Source organism: Rhododendron vialii, chromosome 8a, assembly GCF_030253575.1.
Source record: "Rhododendron vialii isolate Sample 1 chromosome 8a, ASM3025357v1".
NCBI classification, from domain to species: domain Eukaryota; kingdom Viridiplantae; phylum Streptophyta; class Magnoliopsida; order Ericales; family Ericaceae; genus Rhododendron; species Rhododendron vialii.
Window position 1 is genome coordinate 16,505,226 of NC_080564.1, and position 12,613 is coordinate 16,517,838.

At 38.3% G+C, this 12,613-nt stretch overlaps 1 protein-coding gene across 2 annotated transcripts; it reads left to right on the top strand.

Moving 5' to 3' along the window:
* Positions 1–373: 373 nt before the first annotated feature.
* On the top strand, positions 374–10,056 carry LOC131336493 (cyclin-dependent kinase D-3). Of its 2 annotated transcripts, XR_009202852.1 has the most exons (8): positions 374–761; positions 1,431–1,729; positions 1,814–1,922; positions 3,193–3,318; positions 7,291–7,526; positions 7,593–7,907; positions 9,495–9,621; positions 9,726–10,056. XR_009202852.1 is itself a non-coding variant. In XM_058372361.1 (7 exons), the coding sequence occupies exons 1-7, from the start codon at positions 651–653 to the stop codon at positions 9,556–9,558; spliced, it is 1,260 nt and encodes a 419-aa protein (XP_058228344.1). In that variant the 5' UTR covers positions 374–650; the 3' UTR covers positions 9,559–10,056. The 2 variants fall into 2 exon arrangements, 1 of the variants encoding a protein (XP_058228344.1); XM_058372361.1 differs by having other exon boundaries at positions 9,495–10,056.
* The last annotated feature ends 2,557 nt before the right edge of the window (positions 10,057–12,613 follow it).

The following is a 12,613-nucleotide window of genomic DNA, read 5'->3' on the forward strand; positions in this document are numbered from 1 at the left end:
GTATATAGCTTAAAGTGGTGTGAATATATATATCCCCAAAATATCCAGATTTTTCCGCCAAAAAATAGAGTACTTTTTTTAAAATTAATTGTACCTTGTTACCTGCCAACCGGTTATTGTAAGTATTGCGTGTTTGTGTGATAATTTTTGCTTTATAAGATAGTAAGTGTTGTCTTAATCTATGATAAATATTGCCTGTTTCTGTGGTAAGTAATCTTTCTTTTTTTTTTTGTCAAAACCAGCTTGTTTTCAACAAATCGCCCTACTTTTAGTATTTGATTTTGATCCAAAAAATCTGATTTATCTATTTTCCATCAAAGAGTTGTAATTCTTTAGGAGGATGGTGCTTCTAAAACCGCCTGGAGCCGTTTCCCACGTGAATTATGTGAGTGAGGTCCAAGCTCGTAAGTCCAAACAACGGATACAGGTCCAGCGACCCAGGAGAAATAGCCGTTTTGCCTTCCCTACCCTCGGCGTTAGACCTCGCCCCCTACTCTCTCTCAATCGGTAATCCATGGAGGAATTCCAGCATCCTACGAATTCTTCTCGGCCCATAACGAGTCTTCCATTGGATAGTCGCTTCTGAACCCATTAATTAGGCAAAGAACACCACTACGTCGTCAAAACAACCACAATTTGTTACGAGGGTAATGTCTGAAGTAGATCACTTACTGTCAAAGAAGGTCGCCGATCGGTACCTGAAGCGTGAAGTCCTCGGCGAAGGCACTTATGGAGTTGTCTATAAGGCCATCGACACTAAGGTAGGAACTACATCTTTCTAGGGTTTTATGTGGACCTTTTGGGGATGTTCGGTTTCGAGGGAACTAATGAATGATAAGAAAGCAGATAATCAGGCCTTCCTGTCTCTTCTATTTTTTCTTTTTATTCTGAACTAATTACAGCTGCTCTAAACTAGGCCAGAATTTCTGTCCCCTTTACTGATTAAAAGAGGAGGATTTATTATTATTATTATTTTGTGTTTTTTCCTTTACTTTTATTAGGGAGTAAAATGGCTCAAGTAGGCGATGTGGTTTAAGGGGTTGCTGCCTCTCTATCTTGATGATCTAAAGCCGCATAATTAGCTTCTGTTTTCTGTGTTAGAGAAAATTTTATCAACACCTGAGTTTTATCAGTACTTGTGTTGTTAAGTGACATTCACTTTTCTAGGTTTTTTTTTTAATTTTATGTCAGGTTGAATTTTTGCTTCAGAGAGGTGGTTGACCCAATGTTTTCAGAAGACAGATGAATGTTGAACTTGAATGTTGTAGTTGGTTCTTTCTGATATTGTAATTGATAGACTCCATGAGTTATGCACTTGTTGGTTTCATCCTAGTAGCCTTTTGCTGCCGTATACTGTCAGTAGTGGTGGTGTTGTTTCGATCTTGTTTAGAGAAAAAGCAATTGAAGGATCTAGTTTTTGATTTATACAGACGGGACAAACAGTTGCAATTAAGAAAATCCGGCTTGGAAAACAGAAGGAAGGAGTCAATTTCACAGCTCTAAGAGAGATTAAATTGCTGAAGGAGTTGAAGGATTCCAATATAATTGAGCTGATAGATGCATTCCCGCATAAAGGGAACTTGCATCTTGTGTTCGAGTTCATGGAGACAGATCTAGAAGCTGTCATTCGGGATAGAAATATTGTCCTTTCACCTGCTGACATAAAATCATACCTTCAAATGACTTTGAAGGGACTCGCTTTCTGCCACAAGAAATGGGTCTTGCATAGGTACGTTTTTTTGTTCCTTAGATCCTCTTCGAAGTCTTCGCTTCCCAATCTTTTGTATTGAATATATATGGCCTCTCCTCTCAGGGATATGAAACCAAACAATTTGTTGATAGGGCCTCGAGGACAGCTAAAACTTGCGGATTTTGGTTTAGCTCGTATATTTGGGAGCCCAGATCGTCGGTTCACTCACCAGGTATGCTTTTATATTGATTCCATTGAGTTTTGAGCAGTCATACTATATACCTATATACATACACACGCAATTAGAAATGTGTCGTCGGCATCCCCCTCCCGCCTCCCCTGATCTCTCTCTCTCTCTCTCTCTCTCTCTCTCTCTCTCTCTCTTAGTTCAGTTCAGTTTCTCTGTTTTGGGTGCTCCTGTTTCCTAGTGAAGTTCATAGGGGTCCGCAATTGAGGGGCTGCGGTTGTGGCAGGCGTGAATATGACAGCCGAGTGTGAAATGTGAATTGGGTGGTAGCAGGGAGAGGTACGAATATGGTGGCAGTGGTGAGGCAAGAATATGGCGGTTGTAGTGGTGGCTAGGCGTGACATGCTTGGGTGGTTGAGGGCTTTTTGTTGGGGTCTTCTTGGGGTGGAAAGCAATCGGCAGCGGCAACCAGCAAAGAAGTGGATGTGGCATTGTTCAGGGGTGTGCAAGCGGAAGAAACGGCTTCCGATGTTCGGGGCGCATGTGGTACCAGTGGTGTGGCAGTGTTTGTGAGGATTTAGGGGCATCCTGTTGTTGGCGTGTTGTTGTGAGTGGATTTTGGTGTTTACGGTGTTTAGGTGTGGTTTAAGGTGATGTAAGGGGTCATGGCTGAGGTGATAATGGTGGCTAACTGGCTATGGTGGAGTTGCGTAGGTGCAAGGGTTCAGTTTTAGGGGTGATTTTTGGTGATGGCCAACAGAGGATTTCCGATAACTGTTGGAATTTCGGTAGCTCAGATGTTGAGACCTGAGGGTGTTGCGTTGGTAACATGCATTGGGATTTTGTATGCCGTGATACTCTCTCGTAAGTGCTGGTGTTGGGAATGATCATATTGGGGTATGCGGTTTTGGGAAACAACGTTGGCTGGCTATTTGGGCTTTTCAAATCTTGGGCTGAACATTGGGGAGTGCAACAGGTTGGCCTTGGGAACACCTGGCCGTGTTTTGGGGTTGCTTATTTTGTATAGCTGGCATCTTGACACCATAGTTTTGGTGTTTTTTGTTTGTTGTTATTTATCTAAAAGTCGGTTGAGATTCCGCTAGTAGCTGCACTAGAAGAGCCCTTGTTCACACTTAGAAGTTCACTCAATACTTTTCTTTTCTTTCGTTCTGATTTTATATTTTTGTATCCTCGTGATTTATGAAAAATCTTTTGGCGATAAAAAGAAAAATCTTCTTGTCTTGAACATTAGTTTCTCTGGGTTGCATGAATTGCAAATTCACCTTAACTTACTGCTACAATTACTCTTTTATAGGTCTTTGCTCGATGGTATAGGGCGCCTGAGCTGCTGTTTGGTGCCAAGGCTTATGGTCCTGCTGTAGATGTTTGGGCTGCCGCTTGTATATTTGCTGAACTCCTTCTACGCCGGCCTTTTCTTCAGGTGAATCAAATTCGTATTTGTGTATCAAATTCCTATTTGTGTTGTGCAATAACTTGTTTGACTAGAATCCTGTCCAACAGGTATTCTATATTGAATTACCTATGTACTAAGGAGCATGGATATGTAAATAGACACGGACACTAACACGGCTATGGGACACTGCGCGTGGCAATTCTAAATAAATGGGGACGCATATGGCAGTGGACATGGAAAAGAATATGTATATGTTCGAATGTAGAATAGATATTTAGTTGCTATCGTATGATCATTCCATGGGGAAATAACCATAACTAGTAGTATTTGTGCAATTCTTTTTGTTTCCTAGTTAAGTATTACAAGCTAATCAAGGGTTTTATTTGGTCAAAATTCATTTATTTGCACTCTTTTCCTCATAATTTTTTTGAATATAAGTATACCCTGCAAATAAGTATGTAATATACTAATATCATATATATCACCCTATCATGTTTCCATCTGTGTCCAAGTTGGTGTCATGGGTGTCCTCAGGGCCGACTTAGAGGATGGGCGAGAGAAGCATGCTCTTTGCGACCCCAAAAAAGCTAAAAATGAAGGCCTAAAAAATTCTAGGACCTATATATATATATATATATAGTCAGTCTCAAATGAGGGAATCCTCATTTTAGTTAAAATGCGGACCTCCTCATTTCTCTCATTTTCCGATCAAATTTCGATGATCTGAGCCGCTCAAAGTGTTCAGAACGTGATTTTAAGGGTACCCGCTAGAAATCAGCAAAAAAAAAGATCGGGAAGAGCTTCATCCAAGCAGTTTTTATTTGAACCGTTCGATAAAAAACAAACAAAAACTACTCGGATGAAGCCTTTCCCGGTCTTTTTTTTTTTACTGATTTCTAGCGGGTACCTTTAAAATCACGTTCTGAACACATTGAGCGGCTCGGATCATCGAAATTCGATCGGGAAAGGGAGGTCTGCATTTTATTAAAATGAGGTGGTCCTTAAGGGAGACGGACTATATATATATCGGGGCGGTTCCGGAGATACCAAAAAAAACACCTAAAAAAACACCTCATAATTCCCGATCAAATTTTGATGATCCGAGCCGCTCAATGTGATCAGAACGTGCTTTTAAGGGTACTCGTGAGAAATCAGCAAAAAAAATGACCGGGAAGGGCTTGATCCGAATAGTTTCGAATAGTTTTTTATTGAACGGTTCAAATAAAAGCTGTTCAAATCAAGCTTTTTCCGGTCATTTTTTTTGCTAATTTCATGCGGGTACCCTTAAAATCACATTCTGCACACATTGAACGGTTCGGATCATAAAAATTTGATTGGAAACTATGAGATTGAGATTTTGGGTGTTTTTTTTGGAATATATATATATATCGGAGCTATTCCGGAGACCCCTAAAAAAACCTCTAAAAAACCCCCCCAAAGTTCCTAATCAAATTTTGATGATCCCAGCTACTCAATATAATCAGAACGTGATTTTAAGGGTATCCGCGAGAAATCAGCAAAAAAAATGATTGGGAAGGGCTCCATCCGAACAGTTTTTTATTGAACTTTATTAAACGGTTCAATAAAAAACTGCTCAAATCAAGCCCTTCCCGGTTATTTTTTGGCTAATTTCTCGCGGGCACCCGTAAAATTACGTTATAAACACATTGAGCGGCTTGGATCATCAAAATTTGATCGGGAACTATGAGATTAAGATTTGGGGTTTTTTTTAGGGGTCTCCAAAACTGCCCAGTATATATATGCCCCCCACCCCAAAAAAAAAAAAAGTTGCTCTAAGTCTCCTTTATACAAAATAGGCACAATTGAAGTTTAGGAGTCACAAAATAGTCACAATGGTGGAATACACTGATTATCAACTCCCATAGGCCATAACCTATTAGGGTACGTTTGGTTCGATAGAATGGAATATACAATGGAATGGAATTGACAATGCATGGAATGGAATTGAGAAGATTAATTTTCAGAGGATGGATTTTGAGATATTGTAATGGTTGCTTTTTTTTGGGATAACTATATGCTTATATTTTGTAATGGTAAATCTTTTGTAATGGTTTGTTTATGAAACTCTTTATAGACCAACTTTTGTATGAAAAATATAGGAAAGCCTCATTCAAGAGGTTTGCTTCCGGGTTCCAAAAACTTATGAGCCGGCCTTGGGTGTCCTTGGTGTGTTTCCTCTTTGAAAATAATTAGATTTATTGGACAAGTCACCTTGCATTTCCCATACGTATCCTGGGTGGCCCCAGAGTGTGCAACAGGATACGGTAATCAGTGAGGAGTGTCGGTGCTCCATAGCCAATATTCACACGTAAGAAGGGAAGATGAAAATTTTCTGTTGGATTGGTATGTGTTCTCATTCTTGCGTTGTCCTTTCTTTGTGTGAATTTCTTTGTTGATAATTTTCCTTGGCAGCCCTTAAATACTAAGAATTCAATTAAGTTGAAACATGGTGTTTTAATCTCCACGGTAATCAGTAGGTAAGAAACAGGATCCTCTGTCCCTGCTTCGAAAGTGATCTAGGATAGCATTAGGAAACGTAGAGTTGAGCTGTGAAAAATGGAGTTATGACGACGGCTTTGTTCGTTTGCCATTTTAGTTTTGTTTTTCAATCATTACCCTACTTTTTTCTCCAATCATTACCCTATTTTCCCAATTATTACTTTCACTCTCTATCTCTCTCCAATCATTAACCCTATCTTCAATCATTACTCTATTTCTCTCTCCACCCACTACCAAAACTAAACTAAACTAAACTCTCAACCAAACACAACCGACATTACTTTGTTTTTGGTTTTTGTAATGTGTTTTACTAATATGTATTTTAGGGCTGTGGTGGTTTGTTCTCTCTCTCTCTCTCTCTCTCTCTCGTTTCTGCACTTTCCAACCTCTGCCACACCTTTTCCTCATCTGTTTGTTGTACATCTGCTGCCTCCTTTTCCCTTATTTGCTGCTGCTTCATCTCCTTTTGTATTTCTCTTGTATCTTCTTCTTCATTGCTGCAACCTAGTGGCTCTTATGTTACCTTCTTCTTTTTTTCGGGTGTGACTGGCATCAAGAATCTTTTTTAAATCTAAAAGCAAGGTACAAATAACTGGAGAACCAGCGGTCAACCAAAGAAAAGATGCAAGATAACACAACTACAAATGTAAAAAGCAGGCACCTCCCTCTAACCTCTAGAGATAAAAAACAGTGGTATTTCTCTGAAAGGAGGGGATACTGAAGGCCCAAAAAGATGACAAATAACACGCTCAATGACGCAAGGAATCAATAACATGCCCTTATGTCACCCTTTATTTCCACCTTGTTGAGTTGATCAGAGGTGCTGGAAATTTGCTCACAACTTGTGTTTCTCATGTGGTGCAATCATCATCATTTTGCTTCAGAACCTTCCTGTATTAATCAGCTCAATTCCTTAGATGTCCTCGAAGTGCCCAACAGTTGGGTTCCTGTTGCTCCTTCCTATGTTACAACTTACAAGGGGTATTGCTGTTTTTATTCTCGTGTGCTACATTTGAATTGCTGTTAAAAATGAGTTTAGCTAAATTATGTCTAGTTTTGTTTCTAAATCATTTCTTATACCAGACCTAGATTGATAGTTTCTCATAGTTTGTGAACTGTTAGGTGAAATATCATCCTGTACTCTGGCGTGTGTTCAAACCACATCCATTATTATGTTTACGATAGAAGGTTAATGTTTATAAACCTTGGGATGCGTCAAGCCATCAAGTGCAATAAAATCTTATGATTGTAGGCTTATCGATACAATGCTCTGCATATAATTGAGCCACAGGCCCATAGTTCGTCTGTCCGTTTGAAACTGTTGTTTTAGTTTAATAAAATATCATGAGCATCCGTTTTTGCATTAATTGGTTTGGGCTGCTCCTCAGTTGTTTTTACATTCACGATCTAAAATTGTACGGGAGTAGTGCCTATAGTTCATGCATTTTTCTTGACGATTTGCTTTTATATATGATTTAGGGTAATAGTGACATTGATCAACTGGGGAAAATATTCGCTGCTTTTGGCACTCCAAAGCTCTCTCAGTGGCCTGATATGCAATACCTACCTGACTACGTGGAATACCAACATGTCCCCGGACAACCTCTTCGTCAATTATTTCCAATGGCTAGTGATGATGCTTTAGATCTATTGTCAAAGATGTTCATGTATGACCCCAAAGCTAGAATTTCTGCACAGCAGGCATTAGAGCATAGGTACGAAAATTTATCATTTACATTTCCAATATCAGATTTCTGGTTCTCAATTTTGTTTTACCCTAGGTACTTCTCATCTGGACCACCTCCTACAGAACCAGCTTTGCTCCCAAGACCTCCCCCAAAGAGGGATTCCCTAAATTCAAAGGTTTCAGATTTCAATCAGCGGGAGGGTCCTTTTGTATTGTCCCCTCCAAGAAAGTCGAGAAGAGTGATGCCACATCGCGAGGGAATTGATGGACATACATACCAAGTTGATAAAGTTGACGATCATGTAGATGAAATCAAACCAGCAGCCGGTGAAAGGAGTGAACATGTACCGATGTCACTAGATTTTTCTGTCTTTGGAGCACGACCTCCTAGTAGGCCGACAATTAACAGGTAAAATTAATCTGTTTGATGTAATTGTTTGCGTGTTATTTAAGGTCTTTTACCTTATCAATAAAAACAAAAAAAGTTTTGTGCAAGGTCTTTAGCCCTTGTATTTCCAACCAAGATGTATGTCTTAGTTAGTTAAGCAAAAACTGAATTTTGGTTTGAGATGGATTAGAATTTGCATTAATAGTTAATAACTTAATTCTGCTTTGCACTAGAAAAAGATATTATTAATCGAAAAGAAATATTTTTTTGGTAAATTTTGAAAGGAAATATTAGGTCGAGGCCTATGGAAGTTTACCTTTGAAATAGGAGAATGTAGCTTGGTGGCTGAACCTAGGGGACTGTGAGGGTTGCGTGGCTTGTGATTTTGGAGGGAAGGTCTACCTGACGGGTCTCTTAGAGAGAGGGTGTATTGACTAAGTCACAGCATGAATTTTGCTTTTTGGATAAGCAATGTAGGAGCATGCATCATACCTGCCGCCTCATGCCCTCCATGATGATTCATGCCATGTCATATCAATCCTGCTGGCCTATGACACAGACCGAGAGGTCATCCTGACCTGGAGAGGAGGTAGGCAAATGACACAGACCGAGAGGTCATCCAATATGCCGAACCAACATGGAGCCAATATGCCGAACCAACATGGAGGGCCCACTTGTCGTCTGGAAGGTTGAATCTCCCTTCTCTGACCCTCCTATTGAAGGGACTTCCAGGCATACATAAAGGAGTCCCTCTCTACCATCTTTGTCCGCTGAGTACACTAGTTCTTCAGCAAACTCTTAAGAGAGTTTTGGGTGGAGCCCGGCTTGGGGGACGAGTACTGTGGTTAGAGTCTTAGAGAATGAAGGAAATTGCCTCTCTACCATCTTTGTCTGCTATGTACACTACTTCTTGAGCACACTCTTAGAGGGGAGAGAGAGAGGGTTAGAGAATGAAGGAAATTGCTGCCTCTCTACAATCTTTGTCTGCTGCCTCTCTACCGTCTTTGTCCGCTGCATACGAGAGAGAGAGAGAGAGAGAGAGAGAGAGAGAGAGAGTAATTGCTATATTAGACTGGATAAGGGATTGAAAATGTGGAGGAAAACAGTATGAGAGAGAGAGAGAGAGAGAGAGAGAGAGAGAGAGAGAGAGAGATTGCTGTATTAGACTGGATAAGGGATTGAAAATGTGGAGGAAAACAGTATGCAACCCTTCATTGGAGAGAAATGATACGAAGGAAAGAAGGATCTAGTAGGTGTTATAATTTTATAGTCATGTACAACATTGCCCATTGCCCTTGGACTACCCCAAGTGCTCAAGGTCATGCACATTTAAACATATACGAATGGTACGAATGCACATTCAAAACTATGAATCTGTTCATTCTATTTGGAAATCTGTTGTCATGGAATGATGAAGCTAGTGATTTATCTGATCAAGTATCTCACTCACTGTTGGCTACTTAAAGGGTTGAAAAGATGTTGCCTAATATTTTCGATTTGACGGTAAAGGAAATTGGTTATCAGGTTTGTGAACTCTAGTATCATCCGCGATGCTGCTGTCTTGCTAGTGATTGACATATTTTTTTTTGGTTTGATCTTGCTTTGAAGTGTTGACAGATCACACCTAAAGAGGAAACTGGATCTTGAGTTTCAACTTCCTGAAGAAGAATAGTGCAATATACGCCTATTCATAGATTTGGTTGATCTTCAGACCGATTAGTCATTGCTTTATCAGGTATGTGATACCTCTCTAAATGAACATAATTGCATAGTTGCTATGATGTCCTTTGGTATATTTAATGGAGTTCTTTATGTCTAATCTTCTTGTTGAAGTTATAGTGCAAAGCAAGTCCTCGTTGAGAGTAGCAATTTGTAACCCCATCAAAGACAGCCGCCAAATTTTTTGTACAAGGAAGTGGAAGTGGTTCCTTTTCAGATCAAGAGGGAAAGTGTACACTACCAATTGAGAAGTTGCTTATTATTATTTGTAATGAAGCTGGCAAATATTTGATACAAGAATCGGGTTGATAACGGACGGATATTTGATTGTGCATGTGATTTGAGTTGGGACAGCGACTTGATTGTTGAGGCAAAGTTGTTATTCTGTCGTTCATTAGTACTTCTGAGGCAACTTAACTGATTATTACGACAATATGCTTGGTTTCCGGTATTTGATTTGTTTTTCTGGTGTATCATGTTTTTTCTCCCTTCTAATTATTAGAATTTCATTCATAACATTGTATTACCTGTGTCCAAGTTGGAAATATCGAACATTTTACTGATAAATGCACTCTTGTGGCTTTTCCGCCTTGATAACCATCAGTGTTAATCATTATAAGGCGTTCCTTTTTCTCGTTTATTTTGCTCCATGTTTTCGGACTATTATTAGCTTATGTGTTATTTATTTTTATTTTTTTGGATAAGCTTATTAGCTTATGTGTAGTGTAAAACTATGTGGTATTGGGGAGGTGTGACAGTTCAGGAAAAAGAGTCAAGGAACTAGAGCAATGCTCTTTCATGGGAACTAGCTTTTTTCTTTGCAAAACCTCAAATCAGATGCAAGGTGATGTTTGATTCTGTTAGATCTTGCATTTCTTTCTTAAGCTTAGTGAATCCAAAAGAGAATATTTGGAAGATTTGAAGTTGGTAGAAATAGGACTGTTGAATTGGGGGTCTTTCTTGGGTTACTGATGACTCGTATTATGATGATATTTTTGGGGACATCTCCACAGACAGAAATTTAGATTTTGGTAGTCCAGTTTTAGCTGTTGGCATTTCACTCTGTGTTTTGATCATGTGAGAAAACAAAATTAAAAGTGGAGTTTTATTGGCTAAAATTGGAGTGCCAAAATCACATCCTTACGATTAACTAGCTACGTAATGCGAATGTTATACACTTGCATTGCGTACGTGTTCTTGGAGTTTGATAAGTTCCACCTCCCTCCCCGAACAAGTTCTGAGCATTCTCTAGCCGCCTTTCATACCGACATGCTCCGTGCCCGTGGCATCCCATATATATATATATATATATATATATATATATATATATATATATATATATATATATATATATATATACATACATGCAGTCATGTTACTTGCACATACACTTTTACACATATTTTACACATACACTTTTATGGGGCCTACCTCAGGTTCTATCAATATGATCCGAACCGCTCATTATTTTTAAAATAATTTTTTTAAGAGTTCCTGTAAAAAATCAACTTGATAGAATATTGGTAAGGGCTTTTTTAGAAATCATAGGGTGAAACAGTTTGATTTGCACTGCGATTTCTGAAAAAGCCCTTACCGATATCCTATCGAGTTGATTTTTTAAAGGAACTTTTAAAACATTATTTTAAAAATAATGAACGGTTCAGATCATATTGGTGGGACCCGAGGTGAGCTCCATAAAAGTGTATGTGCAAGATATATGTACAAATGTACCTGTCCTTAGCATTTTTGATATACATAGTAGTAGGCCAGTAACGGAAATGAAGTCAGTCAGATTGATTCATTTACAATTCCAGAATTATATATCCACCTCCATCGATCACGACCGTTTAATTAGCTCCTAGCTTGTATTGTATGGAATGAGTTTCGTGATACCAAAATGTATGAAGGTTTGTTTTGTACTTTTCTATCACTACAAAACAAAACAAAAAGAAGTGCACTTGGACAAAAGGAGAGCGTGAAAATCGATTTTCTTGAAATTTTCCTCGTTTTTAAGAACCAAACAAGAAAAGGAATTTTTTAAAATTCTCTCTTTTTTCCGTTCTTTCTACAAGTCCACACAGAGCCTAAAACTATAGTAACAACTTTATATTTGTCACTAAATATCTTTAGATACACTCTTTTAATGATATATTTGTGACAATAATTTTGGTACGTAATTGATTTTGACACTCTACTTTTTGATAATCACACTCCAAAATTTATCTTTTGGTGTTCAAAATACACATCATATGAACATTACTAAAAGACAAATGTTGGAGTGTAATTATCAATATTTGAAGTGCCAAAATCATTTTCCATAACTTTTTGTCACTAACATAGTTTAGAGAGAATTTTGCATGTATTGTAGGTCAATTTTCTTGTAGTGATTTGAAGAATTTGCTTAATAAGAAGATAAATTTTTTTTTAAAAAAATTGGATCGTGCTAATCATACCAAAGTTTTATTTTAATTTTAATTTTTTGATATAATTCAAACTAAAAGTACAATACTTAATTTTGTTTTTTTGTACTTATATGTTATTTTAATTTTTATGACTTAATAATAATAAGCGGACAACCAAGTTTGGGATTGGGCTTGGACAACCCAAAAGTCGGGGCTAGCTCTGAACTTATCTAACCCGGCCAGACAGAATTGAGGGACCTGATCTGGGCTTTTGACGAGCTTAGTGACCATGATCGAACCGTTATATTCAGCCCACTACAAAAAGAAAGGTTTTTGTTTTTAGCTTCATTTATCAATTACTTTCTTACAACCGCGATCATTCTATGAAAATTTGACAATCAAAAACTAAGAAACAAGGATTAGTGCGAGTATGGAGCATATGAATTGAAGATCAAGGAATTGGAATTGAGCTAATGAATAAGCCATTCTTTTGTGGACTAAAATAACAACATTCTGTGCTACAAAACTTTTATTTTGCGATCTGTAAATTTGTTGGATTAATTATACCTTTGAAAAAAGAGAGGTTAAACAATCCTAAAATTCATA